Raw genomic sequence first — 24,535 nt, 5'->3', positions numbered from 1 at the left:
AGAGAAGCTATTATAAAGTTTGTCTATAGCGCTTGCAGTTATCACCTGGGCTGCTGCCTCTGCCCTGCCAGTTGGGCTCCCTGTACACCAGCTGTAAAAGAGCTTATGAGAATCGTTATTACTTGTTTGGGGCATCCTGTTACTTAATGCCATCCAAATTCCAACCTCAATATGGCTAATGCTTCCTGTAAAACCCTTTGGACTGTGCAATGGCTCAGGAGGGTACGCAGGTACCTGAGCGTAAAGTTGGTGTTTCCTTCACCATGAGGGTACTTTGGATCTTCCAGAGTCCGATGGTACTTCCAACTTCTCTGTGGCCTCCAACTTCTCTGTGGCCTCCAACTCCTCTGCAGCACCTGACTCCTGGGTGAATGGGTCAGAAGAAACACTGGTAAGGAAGGGGGCTGTTGCTCAGACTGTTATAACTCACAGAGAGCATCTCTAGCGTGCGTGCTCTTGTGGCTGCCGGAGTCCCATGGGAGCAGCTCCCTGGGGTGGAAGGGGAGCACCTGGGCCACAATGGGTGGGAGGAGGAGCCCCTCGGACAGCAAAGCTGTGGTCAGGGTGAGTGTACCAGCAGCGCTGCAGGAGCTGAGTTCTCTGTGCAGGACTTCAAAGCCTCTCTCTGTGCAGCTCACCTGCCAGAGCTTTCACTGCTCCGGGGAGAGGTGTTACCAGGACGAAGCCTACGCCAAGGAAACGATGACCTGCCACAACAGCTCTTACTGTGAGGTACGGAGCTTGCCTAGCCGGAGGGTGGAAAGTCCCCTTCTTTATTGCAGAAATTCACAGTAGTTTATTAAGCCTGTGTCAGTCTCCTGTTTCCCTTCTCTCGCTTCATTGCTGCCTGTCAGTTATTTTAGTTATTTTTATTCCTTCATCATGACATCCCTTCACACTTTTTCTAGCATTTTATTTTCTTTGGATCTGCTATTTCAGCTCTATCGATTCTCCAGCACGAACTACACGGCCAGGTGCAGCAGCAACTGCAGCACAGAGATTTGCAGGACTAACAGCAGCGTGAGCATGCAGCAGTGTGCCCTGGACTGCTGTGACTCACCCCTCTGCCTTCAGCTCAATGCCAGCTCCTATGGTAACTGCTTGTGGGTCTCCCATGGGGCCCGAAGGCTGGTAGCTGACTGAAGGTCTACGATTAATCCTACTGCATGCGGAGGGGATGGGGTGACACCTCACTGCAGACGCCTGGCTGCATCCCTGGGTTTTCCCATGCTCTGGGGACTTCACTCCTTTGAAGCACGTGAGGGAGAACAGGGCTAGAGGGAAGGGCTGGCTCACCAGCTCCCGCAGCAGGAGGCTGCAGAGGGATGCCCTGTGTATCTGCCATTCCCCTGCCTTGGCTGGTGTGTAGAGCAGGCACTGGGTGGCTGGGCACTGTCCCAGCTTGGGCTGCAGGCCTGGCTCCACAGCCCTTGCACAGCATCGATGTATCCCCAATGTAGACAAAGCTGGGCTGTCCAACAGTACAGTGTGACCCTCTCAGATGAATTTGTCCCCAGAGCGATAGCTGTGTGGGTGTGTGGCCATGGAGCGCTCTGCACATGGGCTGTCCCGAGTGCCACCTTACAGGGCTACTTGTATGTCTGCTGCAGGTGACCTGCCACCCGCCACCACACCAGCTACGACAACCACCACCACCACCACCCGAGGTCCTGCCCGAAATGTAGGTTCTGCCTGGACATGGGGTGCTCTGGCTGCAGGCTCTTCTGCTGTGCTGCTGTGCATTTGTCTGAGACAGGCTGGGCTTCCATGGGAGATGGAAAAGGTCCATAGCAAGCCCTGTCCAACAGGCTTGTTTCTAAGCCAGAACTTACTGTTGGTTCAAGTGGATTAAACGAGACATGTGATAAACCTCTCTCAAAGATGCAGAGAGGGTGCTAGGGGTTGGTGAGGCACTGAAGCCTTTTTTCTGAGAGTCTGAAGAGATAGCAGAGGGGAAGGTGCTTATCTTTGCCAAGCATTGTTAAGAGGAAGGAAAAGGAGGCTTGAAATTTGTCAGCTATGGTGGTATTACAGTAGAGTTTCCTGCAGAATTTGAGATGGGGAGCTGTTAGTCTTTGATTAGTGCATCTAAAATGCCTGAAACAACACTTGCCAAATACCAAAGGACAGAGATGCCCACAAAGAAGGGCACTCATGTCATTTGCCCCAACTCACGAAGGGGGATCTGGGAAGGGCCTCTTGGGAAGGAAAGGTTATCCGAAATTCAGTTCTACCCTGGAAGTCCTGCTCTCTGGAGTGGTGAATATACAGTATCTCCTCTGGTTCTCCCTTGTAGGGAAAACTGTGTGCATCGTTCTCCTGTCATGGTGATGGATGTTTCAAAGGCATGAAGACTGTTGCAGGATGCACTGTTGGGAATGACTTCTGCGAGGTACAGTCTTGCATTTAGAGAGCAGGACAGTCCCTGAGCTGGAATCTGTATGCATCCCCATGATGTGAATGCTACAGGCTGGGCAGTGGCCTACGAAGCTAATGCCTCTCTCCTTCCAGATGAAGAAGATAGGTTTGGACTATGTGGCACGATGTAGCAAAGCCTGCAAAACTGCCAAACCAGTCTGTGCCAGTGGAATGAAGGTGGCCTGTTACCAGGAGTGCTGCCCAGCTACCCCAAAGGCCAGCTGTCTGAAGCTGGATGGCAAGGTGCACGTCAATGGTGCTGAGCAGGTGACTCTGATCCCACTCTTGAAGCTCCTGGCATGTGGAATGGTCTTTCTCCTGAACTACAGGGTTTCTGCTTCCATCTGGAAGTAAGCAGCAGTCTTGGTGCTCCACAGCCTGCCCTTGAGCTCAGCAGCATTTGTTAGGATTCCTGTAGCTCTCTGACTTCAGCCAAGGTTGCTATCAAATGCCCTTTGTTAGATCAATGTCCCGGGTCTCTCCTCCCCCTGTGCAGCATGCCAGTCCCATGGGATGTCCCCAGGCCTCTGTGAAAACACTCATGTGGTGGCTGCAGTTTGCTAGCTTGCGCCAGTCTCTGCTCATGTTCTCCTGCGCAGCACAGGGAAAGGCAGAACCAGCCAATTGCCCTGGAGGGTATCTGATGGGATGAATTTCAGAGCAAACACCAAATTAAGGTTTCCCTTGCACTCTGTTCCTAGAAGAAGCTTCAGGTACATGCACAAACTGTCTGCACAGGGATTCCTTCTCCTGCTTTTGATCTGCTCAGTGAATGGTAGGTCCATGGGTGGATATAGGGCTCCCCAACAGCATGAAGAGCCAGTGCTCTGCTTTGTGCAGGTCGCTAAAATGACACTGCCTGCCTGCCCGAGCTCCTGCAGAGCAGGGGAGACCCAAAGAGTTCCCTGCAGGATGATCCCCTCGGTGGGGTGGCTCAGTCTCAGTTCAAGCCTCCTCTCGGTTACTGGATGAGAGGACAAATTTCAGGTGCCCCAGAGCCTTGTGACTAAGTGCCTCACTCGGGCTTCTCTGTCAGTACCATCTGCACCCAAGCCAATACTGTGCACAAGACACACCAAAGGAAGCACATAGTGGAAGACAAGTCTCTTCCAGCACCCCTGTGCTGGTGTGGCTATTTAGGCAGAAAACCCCTGGTATTAGCAAGCTTAAGTGGGAGTAATTTCCCTTTGTCTTTCAATAGTGGCTGATGCAGCTGCCCGAAGCGCTGAGGCCCTCCCTGTGTGGTGCAAGCAGCAGGATGTAGGTTGCTGGCTGGCCTGAGCTGTTGCTGAAGCGCAAGCTAGGGAATCCTCTTCCCTCGGGGCAGCTCATGCAGCATAGCAACACAGCATTACCAGCCTTGCACAGCTCGCAAGGGCTGCTGCTTCTGCGGCTGGCCCTTGACAAGAGAACCCAGGTGAGATCCCCTCTGCTGCGGGCACGGGCTGAGAGCGGCTGGCTTGGTTGCTTTGCTTGTTGGTGGCAGCTCGTGCTTCGAGTTCAGTATGTTCGGCTCAGTAGCTGCCCTGCACAGGACCCCGGTGCTGATCCCAAATCCCCCTGCCATCCCTCTGCCCCACTCAAACTCCTGCACCTTCCTGGAACTGGAGTCCTGGCTCCCATTTGGTATCTTATGTTTTGGTGACCTTCAAATGCTCCTAGTTGAGCTTCCCCAGCGCACTCGGAGGAAAGGTGCTTCACCTGTACGCATTACGAAGCCTCAAGAAGGTGTTCCTCCTGGCCAGCAACCCCTATGCCTGGGTGACCTGCGGTTAGTGACAGCTTCGGGGGGCTGCTGCAACCGCTGCAGCGCTGCAGGGACTGCAGGCGCAGGAATGAGTGGCCTCGGGTGACCAAGCAAGGGGTGTAACGCCTGTTAAAAAACAGAAAATTCTGCCTTGACTGAAGACATAGGGTTTGCTCTAGTTAATAGTCTGCTTGCAGTGCAGCCTGTCTGGGCATCCGCTTGCCGGTTACTGTAAGACTGCTTGGGTGTTGAGATGCCTACTGCATGGGTAGGTAAAGGTAGTAACGCTGTGCTTGCTCTCCAAGGCTTTAGACAGGAACGGGAGATTTCTCTGCAGCATCGTGTATTTCAGAGGATCCTGTCTCATACCTATGATTCCCTGCCCCTGAAGTCAGAGCAGGGAAGCAGCTCGTAGCTGTAGACAGACCAAAGACGCCAGCGTGCTGCTGCGGCATGACGCAGCTGGAGGGTTGCTCATTGCACGGGTGGCCCCCAGGGTTGGGAACGTGCGCTGCTCTCCCTGCCGCTGCTGTCTCTCCCAAAGAAAGGACTGCAAAGGTGTAAGCACAAATAAAAGGTTTCGGTCCTACTGGCCAGCGACCCAGGGTGTTTTCCCCATAGCTGAACACTGTGTCGCTCGGTGAGTTGGGTCTGCCAGGGAGGCCGAGGGACCTCGGGTGCTTCGCAGACTCTCAGCTGTGGCGAGGATGAGCTCCGACACCCGCTCAGGCCCTGCGCTCTGGGGAGCCTTTTGCAGCGGAGGCGGGACGCGGGGTTGGGGGGGGAGAAGGCGGCTCCCCCTCCGCCGCCCCGCCCCCAGGTCTCAGCTGTCACTCTGCAGGTGTTGGAGGAACTGATTTAGGGCAAATGCTCCTATCTTTAGTATGCAAAAGACGTGGGCTAGTTACTCTTCTTAGCACTGTTTGCAGCCATTACTGTAATTAATTTGCATAACATCAGCTATAACATCTGTTTATGCCACCTGGATCGTCCTGCATTTTTACAAAAAGCAATTCAAGGTGCTACTGACGACGAGCATCTCCTGGTTTTACCCGCAAATAAAAGTTTTCAGCTTTCTGCACCCGGGTATCCTCCTGCCCCGCGTGTCTGCAGGGGCTGCAGCATGGACCCGGCTCTTCCCTCCCAGTCTGGGGCCGGCTTTCCGCCTGGGGCCGCTCTGTTCCCTCCCCTCCTCAGTCCCGCTGCTTTCTTGGCCTTGTTTTTTTGGTGCCAATAAGGTAGGTGCACGCAGTCCAGGCAGCGGTGACCAAACGCAGCGATCTGAGCCGCCTTGTGCCCAGGGCCGCCCACGTTCCTGATGAACCTTTTGCCAACGTTTTCTTCCCTAGAAAGCAGGAAGGCGCCAGGTGGCCCTGGGGAAGAACACGGCGGCTCCCAAGCCCTCGGCGCCTCTCGGCTGCAGGCGCGGGGAGGAAGTGGGCAGGGGCAGGAGGCCGGAGCGGGGCGCCGGGCCCAGGGCGGCAGCGGCGGAGCGGGGAGCTGCCGGCGAGGGTCTGGCTGCGGCGGGGCCGTGGCGGGCAGGGCTGGCGGCCGGGCGCTCGGCCGTCCCAGCTGACGCGGCGCCGCAGGCCCGGGCCGAGCGGCACCAGGGCCGCGGCTGCGGGGGAGGCGCCCGGCGCGGCGCGGCGTGTCCCCTCCGCGCTGCTGCGCGTCCCCCGCACACCGCATTCCTGCTTTCCCCTCTCCGCGCGATGTTTCCCTTTGTTCCCCACGTTTCCCCGTCTTCCCCCATTTCCCTGCTTTCTGTGCATCCCCCCCCACCACCCCGCATTCCCCCACCTCCCCCGCGTTCCCCCACATTCCCCAAATCCCCCACGTTCCCCTGCCTTCCCCTACGTTCCCCGCAACTGCCACAACCCTTGCATTCCCCGTCCCCCGTTCCCCAATGCTCTTCCCCATCTTCGCCATCTTCCGCATCCCCCATGTCCCCCCACGTCCCCCGCGTTCCCTCACATCCCCCGCGTTCCCTCACATCCCCCGCGTTCCCTCATGTCCCCTGCACTCTCCTTGTCCCCCCATGCCCCCACGTCCCCCGTCCCTCCGTGTTCCTTCATGTCTCCCCGCATCCCCCCATCCCTGTGTTCCCTCGCGTCCCCCACATTTCCTGTTCCCCCGTGTTCCCCCCGTCCCCTCGCATTCCCCGTCCCCCCGCATTCCCCCGCGTCCTCCGCATTCCCTCACGTCCCCTCCACATTCTCTTGCGTCCCCCACGTTCCCCTTGTCCCCGTGTCCCACCTGTCCCCTCACGTCCCCCCCATTCCCCATGTTCCCCCATCCCCTCACGTCCTCCGCATCCCCCTGCATCCCCCCATCCCCCCCCGCGTTCCCCCACATCCCCCCTGTCCCCTCACGTCCCCCCCGTTCCCCATGTTCCCCCATCCCCTCACGTCCTCCGCATCCCCCTGCATCCCCCCATCCCCCCCCGCGTTCCCCCACATCCCCTCTGTCCCCTCACGTCCCCCCCGTTCCCCATGTTCCCCCATCCCCTCACGTCCTCTGCATCCCCCTGCATCCCCCGTCCCCCCCGCGTTCCCCCACATCCCCCCTGTCCCCTCACGTCCCCCCCGTTCCCCATGTTCCCCCATCCCCTCACGTCCTCTGCATCCCCCTGCATCCCCCGTCCCCCCCGCGTTCCCCCACATCCCCCCTGTCCCCTCACGTCCCCCCCGTTCCCCATGTTCCCCCATCCCCTCACGTCCTCTGCATCCCCCTGCATCCCCCCGTCCCCCCCGCGTTCCCCCACATCCCCCCTGTCCCCTCACGTCCCCCCCGTTCCCCATGTTCCCCCATCCCCTCACGTCCTCTGCATCCCCCGCGTTCCCTCACATCCCCCCATCCCCCCGCATCCCCCCACATCCCCCCGTCCCCTCGCGTCCCCCACGTTCCCCCACGTTCCCTGGCAGCTCCGGGTTGGCGAGCGCGGCCGCGGTGTTGCAGGGCCGGAGGATGGACCAGTCAGTGGCCATCGAGGGGGCGCTGGCCGAGGGCGAGACCTGCGTGACCATATCCTTTGGGCCGTGGGCGCGCGGGCTGCCGCGGGGCTCGCGGACGCCGTCTCCCGCGATGCTCCTTGACTGCTGCCGGACGCGGTGCAGGGCACGCTGGCCGCGGGGGAGAGCCGGCTCCTGGGCCTGGTGCGGAGCGGCGGCCAGCACGCGTAGGTGCCGCGGCGGTTCCCGATGCTGCTCCGGGTGAGCGGCGGTCCAGAGGCTCAGCCCGCGCCGCTCCCGCCTGCAGCATCCATGTGTACAGCCACCGGCGCATGGCCATCACGGCGGAGGACATCTGGCTGGAGCGAGTCATCCCCATCACGGCCGGCTTCGCGCTGGAGGAAGGTGCTAGTGCGCTCGGGCCCTGCAGCCCGCGTGGTGTCATGCCGCTGGCTCCAGAGCTGCGTCAGTGGGGCCGCTAAGCACGTCCACCCTAGCAGAGAGGAGGTGGGAGGCCCTGCTAGAGTAGCTGCCCGCCATCCGAGGAGCCCTCTGTCCTGCCCAGGATTCATCCCGCCCGGCTCGCTCCCTGTGAGCAGCCTCCGGGGCCAGAGGCCTTCTGTGTCTCTTCAACCACAGAGCGTTGGCATGGCGTGCGAGCCTGCTGCTTCACTCGCTAATGGAAATGCTCTTTGCTTTTGCAGTAACACCTGAAAACGACCTTCGCGTCATCGGTGAGTTTTGCTGTTGCATTAATGCTAAAGAAAGTCCTAGGCCCTTCATCAGCCACACTTAGTGAGGCGGAAGAGGGGCTTTCGCGCTTTTGCCGGTGTCGCTCCCTCACAGAGGTATGCCTTGGAAGGACGAGCGCTTGCCTGTCTGCTGCTGCAGAGATTGGCGTGCTGTGGGCCATCGCCGAGGTCACGCTGATGCCAGCGCTGCCTAATGCACCTGCAGCAGCAGCCAGCAAAGGCATTCACTGCCGCTGAACTAGCAGAACAAAAATTCCACATAAATATTTTATAAATTTGTAATGACGCTGTTGTGAAAAATGGGCGAGTGAGGCATGAAAAGGAGGCACGGGAGAGCTGTTCGTGGCGTCTGCATGTGCGCATCGTCTCCTACGGGCAGAAATGCCCCGTGTTTCTGAGCGCCGGCACCACTAACCACAGGGCCCTCCCTCCGCCCACGCGTCTAGGCTCGGACGTGACGATCCAGATGGGCTCGGGGGAGGAGCAGCTCCTGGTGCGGCTGCCCTTCGGCTCCCGCTCCCGCACCTTCCTGCACGAGCTCGGCAAGTGCCGCACAGGTAGGAGCCGCGGGGCGCGCGGCGGCGGCGCGGATGGGGGCGGGCCCGGGGGCGTGGCCCAGACACGGGGGCGGGGCTGGGGGCGGGGCCCGGGTGATGGAGGCGGAGCCCAGGTCTGCGGCGAGGGCCGGGACCGTTGCGCGGCCGTTGGGCGAGTGGGCGCGCGCGCGAGGGCCGGGACCGTTGCGCGGCCGTTGGGCGGGCGCGCGCAGGCGCGCGCGCAGCCGGCGCTGGGGCGATGAGCGCGGCCCGGCGGCCCCGCGGAGGTGAGCGCGGGCCGGGCCGGGCCGGGCCGGGCCGCGCGGCTGGCAGGACCGGGAGCGGGACCTCCCGCCGCCGGACCAGGCCGGCGGGGTGGGGGGCGGCGCGGGCGCGGCGGCGGCGGCGGCGGCCGGGAGCCCCGCGGGGGTGCGGCGCCGTGACCGCGGCGCCTGCCGAGCCCGCTCCGCGGTGTGCTGCCCCGGGTGAGACCTTTCTGCCTTCTGCAGAACCCGCTTTATCTGGGCTACCTCAGAAACAACACTCGCATTTTGCAAACAGTGCTGTTTATTTTTTAAAAAATGATTAGCCTGTGAGGCTGTGAATTTTCTTCTTGCTTCCAGTTGCTCCTGGCATTGTGCGTTCTTTTGGCTGTGATGTCTGTCTCCTGCTCTTGCTAGGTGCCTAATGCTCCTGCTCCCCGTGTCTGTCGCTCCTGTCCTCTCTGTGAAGTGAGAACAGGAGAAGCGGGGAGAACTAAAGCAATTTCTGGAAAGTCAGTACGGGATTCAAAGTTAGAATTTGAATTTAATCATTTCTGGTTTACCCACCTTCATTTAGGCTGTGCTTCTCTTAATTTGTGATGTCCACAGTTAGGAATTATTGGCATTTTTTTTTCTTTTTCTGTTTTCAGTAGTATGTTTAAAAGAAATGTAACAGACCTGAAGCAGCAGCATAGCTCAGACTGAGCCGAGTAAGACGTTGGGAACATCAATTTGGATATGGTATCCCTAACTTGAAGCTTAAAAGTGGCTGGAAAAGACTTAAGCATGTGTACTCGTTAGGGGGGAGGGGAGACATGCAGAATAAAGCACAACCTAAGCTCCTTTGCTGTTTTGTTGTTGTATCTCGGGCACAGTAACACTCCTGGAATTAAATCCCCTTGGGAAGTAGTGCTCTTATCAAATCGTGCTTCTGAGCTTTGACAAAGTTACCTTTTCAAGGCTTGTTTTGTTCTTGAGTCAGAGGAGTTTGGATTTCTTTCTTGTCTTACATTAGCAGAAGAAAATGCTCTCTGCCTTCAGTTGTTTGAGTCTTTCGTACCTCAAATCGGCATAGGATGAAGTTTCTTCTGCCAGCTTTGAGGAAAGACTGTAACTCATTTTGTCTTTGTATGTATATGCATATTGAGTTAGCAACTTTCCTAAGCAAGTCAAAGCACATTTAAATGCTATGTAAATGCTATTATTTAGCAATAGTTCATTATATCTTCTGGTTAATGAAAGAGAGCAACTATAAGGGGATTTAAATGTGTTTTAACTTGCATACTTTATGTTCACAATTTTGTATAAAACCCTTATCTAAAATCCTGTCAGTATTTATGTTCAAGCAGTCACAACTTCAGTTTTGCTTCATTTGAGACAGTAAAAAGAACAGTTACTCCCTTCCAGCCAAATGTGATGCAGTCCCAGGTGGAGTGTCACTTAGACTTTCATTACTTAAAAAGTCTTTGTTTATTGTCCTTTCTCAGTAGTACTGGGAACTTGTCCTCAGTGGGTTTCCTGTGATGGCTAAGACTGATATAACTAATGACAAGGCTCGTTTAATTCTCCTTTTAGAGCACTAAGCCTAGATCCTACTTTATTCAGAAGATATAACTATAGGTTATTCTGCTGTAGAACAGCATTATAAATGTCACTGAGTCTTAAGTACTGCTTAAATCGCTTTTAACTGCAAATCCTGTTTGATTCAGGCCATACATGTTCCGCAGTTTTACTATCTCTGCACATAGCTCTTTATTTCTGTGCCCAGTTCAATTGCTAAACAAGGTCATTATCTGGTTAAAATATTCCACTGCATATTGTAAACATAAGATCCCCCCCCCCCGAGCCCCCTGGCTGGAACAATCTGCATTTAGATATAAACTTATCTGAAGGAAACAGTCAATTTCCAAGGCTAATTTATTTTTTAGGAGAGTCCTACATAGAATTTATTTCTTCTACTGAGGTTAGAAAGCGGAAGTGTGATGTGTGACTGTGATCTTTGGCTTTTCTTACTCTGTGTAGCAGCCATGTCAGCAGCACTGAACAGGCATGTAAGCCTTGCCATTAAGGGCATTAATGCCTTCTGTGTGCTGGCAAGTGGCATTGTTCTCCATGGATGATAAAAGCTTGAACTTAGCTCCCTTCCTGTTGAAGAACAAAAGTAACGGTTGTCTAGTGGCTGTGCCTTGGCTGTGCCCCTTATGGTGAAAGTTCAAGTTGATTGTTGTCACTGTTAAGACAGATTGCATGGTCACTATTAGGAAAACTTGCGGATACTCAAGCAACACTGATTAAATACTTAACGGCTCTGTCCAGGTCATAGAGACATACTTTACAGTGTAACTCTGAACTAGGGACAGCTCTTTAGAAGTACTGAGAGATTCTGATGTTTAGCTTTATTCAAGCTGCAGACCTATCTTGTTCATTTAGTGTTCTTTGCCTTTGTCTCTGGATTTAACTCTTGAGCTCCCTTACAGCTTGAAAAGCCAAAAGTAAGCTGAACCTCTGGCTTGCCTTTTGTTTTGTTTTGGATGTCAAGGCCTACTGGCCTTGAGCTTTATGGGCAAGTGTGTGATTGTTCCTTGTGGCATTTTTCATGGTGTCCTGTCCAGTTTTGAGAACGTGTTTGTGGTGCCTTGACCTTGGAGGCATCTTCTCAGCCAGCTAGTAATTGCTAGAATGACTAGAATTTATTTTTTCATAATGCTTTTTCTTTGATTAGCCATGGTAAGGTGAATGTTCCTGGATTCTGTCCTTGTTTTATTGTGCTGCTCTGAGACTGCAGTTTTGCTGTGAACACTAGGGCTGAGTTCAGCCCTGAGACAGGATTGCTCATTGCTGCAGAGGTTGCTACAGCGACCTCTCTATCTTCCATATGTAGCTAGGGCTCTTCTTATCATCACTCTCTCCTCTCCCTTCTGTTGGTGGTATTTTGATTTCAGTTCCAAATTCTCCCTAAAGTTGCTGAAGCTTCTGCATAGGAACAGTAAATATTTATGTCTTGTTGGATGAACTCTGAGGGAGAATTGAATCTGTTGATACTGCTTCTGAAGCTAAAGACATTTCTGCTATTGCAGGTGTACGCAGCTAATATCAGGTTTTGTTTATTAAGGTCTGTGTATGCTCATGTTCAACTCTATGTGACTTTGGCTGTGTGATCTGTAATGAGATTTGAATCACATGTTCTTCTGGAATCAACCTCTGATAAATCCTCTTAAACAGTCTTTATTCCCAGAGGGTTCTTTGGGCAGAAGAGGCTTTTGATGCTGAGAATATTGTTTGCATTCTGAATGCTTAGGTAAAGTACTTTAAGTACTGTTTTTGGTTTGTGCTTGTGCTGGAGAGTGGACTATGACAGCAAAAAAAAACTTTAAATTTTCTGAGTTGTGGTTGCTGAAGGAGAAGCTCAGCTGAATGAGTAAACCTTATAATCTTAAGAATGGTTTCTCTTATTGTTAGATTTGTGCTAGGTAGCATAATCTTGAGATTGCTGTTTATGCATCTTAAACATGGAAATTCTCACACAGAATCCTCACACTTTCAATTCCTACTTTGCCAGTTATAGGAGCAGAGTGTTATAACTGAAACAATATGCAGAAAGACTGGTAAATTTTGATAATGAACTATGATGTGCTTAGTGTTGTATTTCGTTATAGTTGCATAGTAGCTTCCCTATTATTTTTTGGAAATGTGCAGTTGGCATTTCTGGCAATGACAGAAGCATTTGTTGCTTCTGCTGAGGTACAGCTGGCTCCTGTGGTGACTCTGTACTGCACTGTCTGGGTGGTGGGGAGTGACTTGTGTGTTGTTACGTTTCCACAGATGGGCAGAACCTCTCTAATTCATCAACATGCTGATGCAAACATAGGGAAATAAAAATCTGTAAGCAGAATATATATCAATCGCACCTTTCACCATTTAAAGAACACTTTGTATTTCTTAGGAGGCTTTTATTTTTTTTCCAGAAGCAGCTGGGTCTGAAGGCATCAAACAGAATGGAAAAAAGCTTGCAGTTAGTCAGAACTGGAGCCATGACAGCACTGATAAAACTCCTCCCAGGTATGGTGTATCTCTCTTAAATAGATCTGCTGAAGTGGTTAATGCCATAGTTGCGCATATCGGCTGTTTGTGGAAGCTCTGGTGAAGAGTAAAAGTGATGTGAATGTTTAGCTATGTTTTCCCTCTGCAGAGGATCTCTGTGTATTGGCAGTAAACATGCATGCAACACCACACTTCTGGGTACTTGAGTGCGACCATGCACGGATGGAATGAGCCGAGATTGATTGAGCCAAATGAGACAAATTATTGATGTTTCAGCATCTAGAGGAAGAAAAAACAAATCGTAGAGAGCTTTCTGTTTTTACTTCCTATTTTTCAGCTGAAAATTAGGAGTGAGGAAGTTGGCCTCTCTAATCCTGCTTATGAGGTCTGTGCAGACATCAGTGTTCAAAGAATCTTACTGCTGCATAAGCGAGTTCTATCTGCTGGTTACTCTGTTGGCTGCAGTTAGACATAATGGGGAATCTGCAGATTCTAATTGAAAGAGAAAAAAGTTCAGCATAAACATGCTATTAGATCTTAAGTGAGAATTTCAGCACTGCCTCTCAGAGATATGGTCCTGCTAGTCCCCCTGACCGGGTGTGTTTTTATTAGGAGTTTTGGCTCAGGACCACCATGTCTCTCAGATGCACTCTTAAAATGTTACGGTTTCATTTTCTAGTACCCAGGAGTTCCCCTGACCCTACTTTATATCCTTCAAAATCTATCTGTGTGCTGTCCTTGGCACTTGTATGTAGGTTGTTGCATGACAAATGAAAAGTTACTTGCTTCTGGGACCTCCAAGCTGTAGCATCATTATTGTTGCAAAATGAGTTCACAGTATGTCAGCCAGAGCCATGGGGTACTAAATAAAGCCATGTCCATCCCCATCTGTTCTTTTCTGCCTCCTTTCTAGGCAGAGCTGGGAGTTTTCCACTAGAAGGCTTTTTAAACAAATTGTTTTTCATTCTTTTGCTTAGGTCAGAAGGTTTGAGTAGAGGCAGCAGATGAAGAGATTTGCATCTCCTCGCTTCAGTTAACAGTAGATGTGTGCAGTTTGTATCTAGGTGAATAAGGCCTGTTCTGAATCAGCAGGATATATCAATTTAGTAAAAACAGTTTGTCATTTCAGTTAGTTAAACTGGTGAAATTATTTTATATGGAGAAGGTCTGAGCTGTTCTAAGAAATGCTTATTTCAGTCTTGCTTGTTCATCCTGTACATTGATTACCTTTAGCGAAACAGATAAATGCGAGGCAAGTCCTCAGCAGCACAAATAAGCTGTTAACAGTGTATACTCTGAGATCATCATGCAGTTTTGTTTTCGTTTACAGGCAAAGCAAACTGAAACCTGAAGTAACAAGTGAAATGGTACGATCCTCCAGCGTAATGGTTTCAAACAAGGCATCTATCTTATCAGAACCAAAGTTTGGACTAAGAGATACTATTGTTAAATCTCAGCTTGTACAAAGGGAGGATTCCTACACGCACATTCAGAATTTCAGGTAATGATCATCCCTGAGCAGAATTTATTTTTTTTTTTTAGGAAGGGAGTAAGTAGGCAAAACCTTTCAAAATAAATATTGTACATTATTTCGTCTGGTAACTCTGCAAATAAGAAGTCTTTTAGAAAAGTATGGTCAATGCTTTCCAGAACAACTTTCTTTTCTCTTTTATGCATTAGCAGAGAAAAATTTCATTCATGCTTCTGTCAAGGGTTGGCCCACGGCTCTTACTGAGTAAACAGCCTTTTTGAAGTGACTTCTTCCCATGCTCCTTTCAGATTTTGCCTGTATCAATTCTGTGCACTTCTGACCTTCTCTGCTTCTGTTCATTGATCCTTGCAGTAGTTCCAATAAGCTCATAAGAACTTGTGTGAAATAGATAATTAGCACCAAAAACTCTACTGTGCTTAAAATCCTCTTATGCAAGTCATCCGATGAATTTGTCATTTCAAACTGCTACTGTACAGCTCTATTCTTAAGCGTTTTATACAGCATATGTGTCCTACATAATGTTCATCCTTCTGCAAAACACTACTGTAATGATGCTATTGTAATAAAATCACTTTAGGAATGTAAATTGTCCTAATTTTCCCCAGGAATAAGTTACTTCTAAACGATTATTGTAGTATTAAGTGCATAGGTTAGTAATAGTGGTGTTTCTGTCAGCTCTAGAATTTGAAGATCTTGCATTTTAGCAAGAGATTCATATGTATTTCTCCCCCCGCCTCCAGATTTTTTGTTGGGACATATAATGTGAATGGCCAGTCACCCAAGGAGAGCCTCTGGCCTTGGCTGAGATGTGATGCTGAGCCTCCAGATATTTACTGTGTGGGGTGAGTATCTTTTTTTCTGGTCCATCCTTTCAAAATTTGACTGTAGGTGACTTGCTTGTGAATCTCTAGCATGTAGGTTTTTAGCCAAGACATCACAGCTGAGGAATGTTTGTATTGCTTTACTCCTTTGCACAACTTAAGAGTGTGCATTTGCATATCCTAAAAAGGGCTGTTATTCTGGTAGTATTTGGATGTTCTGACACTGTAGTTTTTCAAAATTTTTAATTCGATTCAATTTAATACTAACAGATAGTTTAGCTTTATTTAACACACCTGGCATAACTGGATTTGAATTTTCAGTTATAAATTTAGTGTGAAAAGTATAAATTGATTTAGTTCTTCCCTGGAAGAAAATGCTGGAGAGTTTAAATCAAACAAACAAAAAACACATTCAGAACTCCCACCAGAAGAACACAAGTGCATGCATCCATGGGTTCCTTCCTCTAACACAGTTTCCAGGAGCTTGATCTGAGTAAAGAAGCCTTCTTTTTCAATGACACACCGAAGGAAGAAGAATGGTTTAAAGCTGTAACTGATAGTCTTCACCCAGATGCCAAATATGCAAAGGTAAATGCAACTTTTGGGGAGGTTTATTTGATTCTGGAATCAGTTTCCACTTGGGCCTCTCTTTGCTTTGCTTTTTCCTGTTTCTAATTGCAGCATCTTCCAGAGGCTTATTGCCTGCAGGGTTTTCTTAAGTCAGAAGTGCTCTGAAGGGAAAGTAGGTAGTATTACTATGCAAGGTGCCAAGGCAGAGGGCAGGACAGGAGATGAGAGCTAGGTATCCGTGTGTAAATGAAACTCCTGATATCTTGGGGGAAGAGAATAGGAAGTATCCTAGTTCCTTTATTGGCTGACTCCACAATGCATGGTGGAATGCATTGTGAGGGTATCTTGGCAGAAGTACTACTATGATTCTATTGTCTGACTCCACAATGCATGGTGGAATGCATTGTGAGGGTATCTTGGCAGAAATACTACTTATGTTCTGTCTCCTGCTCCCTGAATCTGCTTTGTCTTATGTCACTGTTGCTTGAGGGAAGGTCTTTTTATGGACTGTCTGTGTTGTAGGCATTACTTTGAGCTTCAGCCTCCTTTACAGGGGTGTTGGTCCCAGCTCCTCCTTGTGTTGTGCACTGTGTACTGTAAGTCAAGCTAGTCCACTGAGTCAATGTAGAACTGTTTTTCCTTATCTGTATTTTGATGGCCCATGTTTTGGATTAGAGGGGTGATATGCTTTTTCTCATCAAACGTCTTCCATTTTAGTATTTAATGCAACAGAATCTATTTTTTCAGGTGAAACTTGTGCGACTTGTGGGAATAATGCTTCTGTTGTACGTGAAAGCAGACCTTGCCTTGAACGTCTCTGAGGTGGAAACTGAGACTGTGGGAACTGGAATCATGGGAAGAATGGTAAGAATGACAACTGTGCATGAGAAGTGGTGAGTTTTAGGAGATCTCTTAGAACTGTGCTCCTCATTGCAATCATTATTCCTCCAGCTAAAGGATGCAGCTGCCTCTAGGAACATACAGTCCTGTCCCTGTGACAGCTCAAGGTGTTGCTAGAGGGAATTGCCATGTGCTCTCAAAGACCTTAAGAGAGAATCTCAAAGTCTTTTTTCTGATTGCATGTTCTGGACTGTGAGGGGCCCAGCTCTGATGTAAGAGTTTGATGCTGGCTGTGATTTTGCCCAAAGCAAATGATGCAAGAAAACATGAGTAAAAAGCATATCTATCCAGGTTATTTATATACACACACACACACACACACACACACACACACACACACACACATATATATATATATGTATATATATTTTTTTGAGGAGGAGGAGGACTTTTTGCCCCTTGCCATTCCGCATGGTTCGAATGAAATGTGTTCCCCCTGAATGTAGTTTTTGCAAACATTGCAGCCCCAATTTGGTGAAAGTATTTTCGACGACTAAGTCCTGTGCTCTCTCCTCCACTTAAAATTGTTTATTTTCTGTGTTGAAAGATCCAGTTTGTTGCTAGAGGAGCTTCAAGACTTTCTGAAACAACTGATCAGCTCTCTCAATTATTTTAATTTCCTTTTTTATTAGCTAAATACTGAACTGCAAGTAGATTTCCATGTGCTTGCTGCTCTGTTATGTTGTTGTGTGCAACCTTCACATGAGATACTGACCTAAATTTATGAAGCTTATGAATTGGGGTTTTCAGCCTTGTCCTTGTTCTGGGATTAAATGGTCTACATTAATCTTCTAGCCTGTCTACTGCTGTTAACTCATTTGGGACTTCATCTGTTATGTACAGAAAAGCTTTTGATCTATGTCTTTGTCTTTATCTTTCAGGGTAACAAAGGTGGTGTTGCCATAAGATTTAAATTCCATAACACTAGTGTGTGCATTGTGAATTCTCACCTTGCAGCTCACACAGAGGAATATGAGCGGAGGAACCAAGACTTCAAAGATATCTGTTCTCGGATGCAGTTCTGCCAATCAGATCCAAATTTGCCATCTCTCACTATTAGTAAACATGAGTATGTTTCTATTTGACTGTGCTAGTTCACTGCACGTAGCAAGAGAGAGCTTATAAATAAAGCAGGTGTAAGGTGCTCTCAGTAGGGAATTGAGAAAAAATTATCTAATAATTTAAGCATTAGCCTTGAGGGGTCAGAAATGCTTCACCATAACCCTGGCTTTCAGGATTACTTACCTATATGATTCTGATGAATCACTTGCCTCCTTAAGTTCTTCCATGCCTCATTTTATTTTCAAGCATGAAGTGGATATGAGGCATTGCATTGATCTCCCCAGTGGATTGTGAGACTTTTACAATTTGGAATGTTAAAAACATTAGTTACTAAGAGCTAGTGACAAACATACAGATTGGGAGTTAAAAAATAGCAAAAGAGGAAAATGTAGCTTCTCTTTCAAGTGCTGATTCTTGAAGTCTCTGATGGAGAAAGGCAAACACAACATCCATCTTACCAGCCATGTTGAGATCAGAACTCATGCTTGTGTTAAATGGCTTAAGGCACTGCTGCTTAGCTCTCTTTCTAGCTGACAGCTAACTTGAGTTTTGGATGTCTTTAGGCCTCTGTACAGATTTCCAGTCTGTGTTCTCTTTCAGTGTGATCATATGGTTGGGTGACCTCAACTATCGGTTGGAGGAACTGGATGTTGCAAAAGTGAAGCAACTCATAGACGAGAAGGCATTTCTAGTGCTTTGCCAATATGATCAGGTAATGATGTGTCTCACCTACATGCAGGTGGTGGTGGGGATGCTAGAAACAGCACATGAACTCAGCCTTCTCAGTATTGAACATTCCCCATTTAGCTCTCTAGGACTTGTGCTTGAGCTTATTTAAAATTAAATCTGTCTTCTTTCTTTCATAGTTAAAGAGGCAAATGAATGCAAATGCAGTCTTTGAAGGCTTTACAGAAGGAGAGATTTCCTTCCAACCAACATACAAATATGATGCTGGATGTGATGACTGGGACACAAGGTACTGCGATCGCCTCGTAAATGACATCACCAATGCCTGATGTTGTTACTTTTGAGACGGTAAAAACAAAGCTAGAGTCGCAGATCTAATGGCTGATAAGAATAGTCTTGAGATTATGGTGGTTCTCTCTTGATTTCAAAATCTACGTCTATTTGTGGTGCTGTTGCTCTTCTTGCACTAATAGTTGTTGGCTATCCCTAATCTTTTTCCAGGAATAACCCATTGGGTTTCCTCTTTTTACTGGTGTAAAAATGTAACAGATCTTTTCTTGTTGTTTTGTTTATTTCCAAGCAAATTTTTTAGGATCTTTTATTTTCTGACATGTGATAGAATCCTACCTAGTCTGAACTGGGTAGGTATAAGTGGTGCATTTATGGTGTCTGTAGCTGAGTGCATCCTTCAAAAAACTTCCAGGATCATAATTCCTCTAACGCATTGTGCAGAATGGCTGAGCTGTTCTGGGTGAACTGGGAAGACTGGCTTCATGTGTTAGAATGGAATCTGTCCATTAGTCAGTCAAAACTTCTTTTTTTAATCACTATTATTACTATTTTTTGTTTATTAGAGCCTGAGCTTGCTCTTTTTGTGGTTCTTACAAACCAATACAAGAGTTGCTTGCAACCATATGTAAATAGTGTTTAGACCCCCCCCACAACCCCCCAAAAAGGAAGAAAAAACACCACATGATCTTTAAACAGGTAAAAAGTAAAGCGTAGTATAGATACACCTAGTAGTAAAACAGTCAAATCTGTTTTCTTTAAGAAGTTATTAAAAATCTCACCCTCAACTCTGACAGAGAACTAGCTCCAGGTCAGTGAGGAAATACTGGAGCACTTAGCAGAGCAGTGTTCTGTCTTGTGTTGTTATTTCCACCTTAACTGTTCTGAGAAGCTGTAATTTTAACCTCTTTGTTCTAGTGAGAAGTGTCGTGTTCCAGCATGGTGCGATCGGATACTCTGGAAAGGACAAAACATAACTCAACTGAACTATCGCAGCCATATGGCTTTGAAAATCAGTGATCATAAGCCAGTTAGCTCTGTGTTTGATATTGGGGTAGGTACATCAATATTGAAGGAAATAACTGTGCTGACCTTGTCCTCTGTGTGATGAAAAGGGGGAAGGAGGTGCCTGTGTTAATTGTCTTCCTTCCCTTCTCCTCCCCTCCTTTTATGGCATACATACTGAACAATAGCTTATAAGGTGAGCTAGATAATATCCTGAGATAGGATCATTGTCCTTAGTAAGCTAAGGTTGTGTTAAGTGATAATTCACTTAAGGAGAGTAATTCATGAGTCTCTGTAGGTGTTTTTTCAGAAGTGTTCTCTCTTGTCTTCCCCTCCCTCCCCCCCCATCAATTTCTGAGAAACTTGCCGTGCAGGAATGCTACATCATTGACAGCACAATAGCATGTTGTCAGACTTTAAAAAGCTGATCTAGTGCTGACTGGGTGACTCTTGCTAGTTACGGCAAGTTCCTTTACTGTTTGAACCAGAAAAAGATCGTGGAGCATTGGTGCTCCAAGCAGCTCTGTTCATTACATGTGGTGTGTCTGTAGGTGTACTATTAACATCAAATCATTTCATATGTTTCAGTCTGTGTTATATCTCTCCTGCAGAGGTGCAATAAATGCCATTTGGTGCAGTATGTGTCCTTTTCAGGTAAAGGTTGTGAATGAAGAGCTCTATCGAAAAGCCTTTGAGGAAATAGTGCGCTCACTGGATAAGATGGAGAATGCCAACATCCCCTCAGTGACCCTTTCCCAGAGAGAGGTAGGGTATGTTAATGTGCCATGATTCATTGGAGAAATCAAGCAAGCCTAGACCCCAGAAGTGCAGTCTAGCTGTGGAAGTACATCAGACAGACTCTGGGGTCAGGTTCCAAAGAAGTACAATATATTGACTTTCCACAGTTTTCTGTTTACAGTCCTTATTTTTGTTTCTGTTTAGATACAGGCAAATTTCATTCAGGGTACCAGACTGAAATATACAGCCTTGTTATTCTCTGCAGTGGAGAGTGAGAGAATAAAAGGACAGTTTGTCTTCCTTACTTTTACTTGTTCTTAGAAGCATAAAATGTAAAATACTGAGGGATTTGGAGAAGGTCACAAAACTGGCATTTACTTTTTTGTTGGGAACTAGAAAAGATATGCAGCTGGGACCCTTTGAGGCTACAATTATCTTCTTAAGTGAGGTTATGTGAGGGGAGCAATTGTTCTGTAGGGCCCTCTGGTGCAAATGTCTTGGGCATGCAGAGTAAACAAATGTAATTTTGTTTAATCCTGGAAGAATTGGGATATGGGGGAAGGAGGGTTAATCTGGATATCTTGCTGCTTAATGATTAAACTCTAGGATATGAGGAATTGCTGGTCATGCTTGTCAAAATGTGACTGGCTGACAATGTTAACTTTGACATTTGTTTCTAGTTTCATTTTGCAGATGTTAAATACATGCAGCTGCAGGTAGAGAAGTTTACAATTCGCAATGGACAAGTGCCTTGCCAGTTTGAATTCATCAGCAAACCAGATGAGGAAACCTATTGCAAGGAATGGCTGATTGCTAATCCCAGTAAGGGCTTTCTACTCTCAGGTAAGTTCCTCATTGTTCCCTTTGTGTTATTGAGCTGATATTGTCACCTGGCTTAGTTCTCACTGCTATTTTGGGAATGTTATTCTTGTTTACCTTCTTGGTTTAATACCTCTTTTTATTGAGCATATTTGTTTTATTATTTTACAATCTTTATGCAGATTCTGAGGTCACAATTGAGCTGGAACTGTTTGTTAATAAATCAACAGCTACACACTTAAACTCTGGAGAAGATAAACTTGAAGATATCTTGGTCTTGCATCTTGACAGGGGGAAAGATTATTTTCTATCTGTAACTGGAAACTACTTGCCGAGTTGCTTTGGGTCTCCCATTCATACACTGTGTTACATGAGGGAACCTATCCAGGACATGTCAACAGAGTCTATTCGGGAACTTGTGAGTTAAAGATAGAACTTACCTTCTGAACCTACAAGAACCCTTAGACCTTGATGGTTAAGTCTTGTTTATTGCTGAAGAGCCTTCTTCCTCTTTCCTGGTCTTTAATCCGAGAATGCTGATACAGTTTGTGTTCTCCAGTGCACCATCTTCACACCTTGCTTTAATTCTTCACATGGATGAATCAACCCATTTCATATAGAGCAGTGAAAGTAAGATCTTGTTTGCTCTGCCTGCGCATTAAAAAAAAAAAGGTGTGCAGTTTTTAAACATAGATGTTTGCTATGAAGCCTTTGACCTTACCTCCACTGAATGGAGATGCCTATATATATGAGGTGGGATATAACACCTCTCTCGATTTGAGGGTATGTGATGCATGCTCATGAGAATAGCTTGTTCTTTCTGCTTGGACTTTTGATATGAACATGCCTGTCATTCTGGTCTTGTATAAAGACCGGTGAGTGAAGCTGCACAGCTTCCTAACCAGTCTTAATGCTCAGGTGTAAGTTTTGTGAAGAACTTCGCAGAACTGAGTGAGAAGTTGGCTCACTCCTTTATCCTCCCCCTCCCACTACTCCCTTCTCTCTTAGACCTTGATGCCACTGCAAATGATTGATGATGCTATTCAAGCTGAAAAGCCTCTGGACATTCCAAAAGAACTGTGGATGATGGTGGATCACTTATACCGCAATGCTTCCCAGCAGGTTAGTGGTGTTTGTACTTGAACCAGAAAATAATTTCTTAATATTTGGTTTAGTTTTGAAGAAGGTACAGAGAAGGGTAACCTTTGCTGACTGTAGATGTTTGGCTGATGGTAAAGGGAGATAAAGCATAGGTGTGTGTGGTAAGTGACCAAGTACTCTGGATTGCACTGTTCGTGCTTCTGACTTTGAGTGTGATATGCATCAGCAGCTGTTCTTTTGCTCTCTACAGTAGTGCCACGGTCTTGCTGTAACTGCTTATAGTGAGATTTGTGCTGATAACTACCAATCTGGAGAGATTTGTTTTCAGGAAAATGTATAGGTTATTTGGGTAAATGGAGCACTGTCATTATGACTTGTATTTTTCCTTAGATTGATGAATGATTTCTTCTTTGCAGGAGGACTTGTTTCAGCAACCAGGGCTCAGATCTGAATTTGAGCAAATCAGAGACTGTTTGGACAAAGGAATGCATGATACCCTCCGTATCCTTTTAGACTGATGTCCAGTAAGGCTCACTATGCCCTACCAAAAGATTTAAGCTGAAAAGGGTTTTAGCAGTCTTTCTATGCACGATTATATTTTTTTTGTATCACCATATCTCATCTCATGGTAACAGAGATGTGCAGTTCTTTAGTACTGATTGTAGGGACTACCAGTGCCTCTGTGAAATCCTTGCTACGTTGATAAATGATGGCTGATGAATTACATGAGTGCCCAAACACAAACAAAAGCAGTATTTGCTATGTGGGTTTCAGCAATTTAATTTGAAGCTGTGAACAAAAAGAGGTATTCTTGGAGACCTAAGCAAAGTTGTTTCAGCAGAAATTCTACCAAAATGGATCATGCTGTGCTTGCATCTTTCTTAACTGTATCTGGATCAGTTGGCAACAACCATTCTGTAGCTGAAGCTCTGCTGCTCTTCCTAGAAAGCCTGCCAGAGCCCATTATTTGCTATAAATTCTATACCAGCTGTTTGGAGTGTTCGAACGACTACTCACTGAGCTGCCAGGTAATGCAGGCTTCACTGTGAAAGAGAATTTCTGTAATTTCAAAAGCAGATGTGGCAGATTCTTTTGTTCCATACAAATGGAAATTTTTGCTCTAAGTAACTTAATCATTTGATACTATAAAGGACCTATAACTAGTGCTTCTAGGTTATTAAGAGCCATTAGTATATGTAGCCAGTGTGATGTTGATATTAGATAAGCTGCTAAACCATTGCCATTTCTTCAGTGTAAACTATTTTTTCCCCCAAGATTATCTCCAAACTGCCCAAGTGTCATAAAAATGTGTTTGAGTATTTGATGGCATTTCTTCGAGAACTACTGAAAAACTCAGGGAAAAACCATTTGGATGTGAATATTCTTGGTAAGGCGAGCAAAACTATTCTGTTCAATGGGGTCTTGCAAAACTTTTAACAAAACATCTTTAAAGTGATTGCAATCTTGTCCTTTACTGTTTTGAAACACGTACTGAGCAAATAATTCATTAAAAAAAAAAAAAAAAGCTCCATGGTCCTTGCAGTAGCCTTAAAAAAATTTGTAAACTGATACAAAAAGATTTTTATATATATATGTATTATATATATGTATTATATATATATATATGTATTATATATATATGTATTATATATATATAAAGATATGTCATCAGCTTTGGCATAGCCAATTTAAAATCAGCCATTCTCTCATTTTGACTTACTGGGATTGGTGGAATTACTTCTGATATTCTGATCTTGACTAACTTTTTTTATTTTTTTTTTAACGCAGCCAGTGTATTTGGTGGCTTGTTACTTCGACCTCCTCCTGGGCATCCTAAACCTGATATAACTGAAAAGAGGAAGGCTCAACAGTTTATCCATCAGTTCCTCATGAGAGAGAACTAACCATAAACTTCAGATGCAGCTTATCTGATCTTTAGATATTGTATTGCTGTAAAAATATTTTGTACAGAGTATTAGCTTTTTTTGAATTTCAGTATTTTATACAATGTTGCTATTAAATGCAGATTGGCACATAAAATCGTGTCACTGCTAATAAGGCTGTAAAGTATATTGAATTTCTAAATAAGCTGTATGTAAACAAGCAAAAATACAGAAACTGGTATTTACGGTGTATTTTATTTAACTTGTATTAAAGTTCCCCGTTTTTAAGCCCTTCTTGCTGAAACAGTCACGATGGACCGGCAGGCTCGAGCGGCGCGGGCAGCGGCAGCTCCGCCGCCTGCAGTCGGCGGGGAGGCGCCGCGGAAACGCGGGGCAGAGGAAGCCCCGGCGCCGCCGCTCAGAGGCGAGGCCGCGCGGCAGCGGCCCGGCGCCCCGCTCCC

At 47.2% G+C, this 24,535-nt stretch overlaps 1 protein-coding gene across 9 annotated transcripts; it reads left to right on the top strand.

Annotated features, from left to right (window-relative positions):
* Nucleotides 1–5,517: 5,517 nt before the first annotated feature.
* On the top strand, nt 5,518–24,365 carry INPP5B (inositol polyphosphate-5-phosphatase B). Of its 9 annotated transcripts, none has more exons than XM_062594172.1 (23): nt 5,518–5,532; nt 7,124–7,189; nt 7,273–7,343; nt 7,424–7,521; nt 7,821–7,850; nt 8,315–8,425; nt 12,633–12,726; nt 14,039–14,209; nt 14,941–15,042; nt 15,495–15,609; nt 16,339–16,455; nt 17,373–17,560; nt 18,154–18,265; nt 18,420–18,529; nt 19,447–19,582; nt 20,188–20,298; nt 20,952–21,114; nt 21,273–21,508; nt 22,099–22,212; nt 22,608–22,692; nt 23,092–23,219; nt 23,467–23,578; nt 23,980–24,365. In XM_062594172.1, the coding sequence occupies exons 2-23, from the start codon at nt 7,133–7,135 to the stop codon at nt 24,093–24,095; spliced, it is 2,577 nt and encodes an 858-aa protein (XP_062450156.1). In that variant the 5' UTR covers nt 5,518–5,532; nt 7,124–7,132; the 3' UTR covers nt 24,096–24,365. The 9 variants fall into 9 exon arrangements, with proteins under 9 accessions (XP_062450156.1, XP_062450157.1, XP_062450158.1 ...); XM_062594173.1 differs by lacking the exon at nt 5,518–5,532 and adding an exon at nt 5,663–5,677; XM_062594174.1 differs by lacking the exon at nt 5,518–5,532 and having other exon boundaries at nt 7,053–7,189; nt 7,439–7,521.
* Nucleotides 24,366–24,535: the final 170 nt, after the last annotated feature.

The sequence above is a fragment of the Rhea pennata genome, chromosome 23, assembly GCF_028389875.1.
Source record: "Rhea pennata isolate bPtePen1 chromosome 23, bPtePen1.pri, whole genome shotgun sequence".
NCBI lineage: Eukaryota > Metazoa > Chordata > Aves > Rheiformes > Rheidae > Rhea > Rhea pennata.
The sequence above is the reverse complement of the archived record's forward strand: the minus strand, read 5'-3'. Positions and strand labels throughout refer to the sequence as shown.

What these genes read in the sequence shown, in the direction of transcription:
- INPP5B (XM_062594172.1), top strand. Translation starts at nt 7,133, where the DNA reads ATGGACCAGTCAGTGGCCATCGAGGGGGCGCTGGCCGAGGGCGAGACC. An exon ending in ACTACTCACTGAGCTGCCAG is followed by an intron (nt 23,220 to 23,466) that starts GTAATGCAGGCT and finishes TTTTCCCCCAAG; the next exon opens with ATTATCTCCAAACTGCCCAA. An exon ending in TTTGGATGTGAATATTCTTG is followed by an intron (nt 23,579 to 23,979) that starts GTAAGGCGAGCA and finishes TTTTTAACGCAG; the next exon opens with CCAGTGTATTTGGTGGCTTG.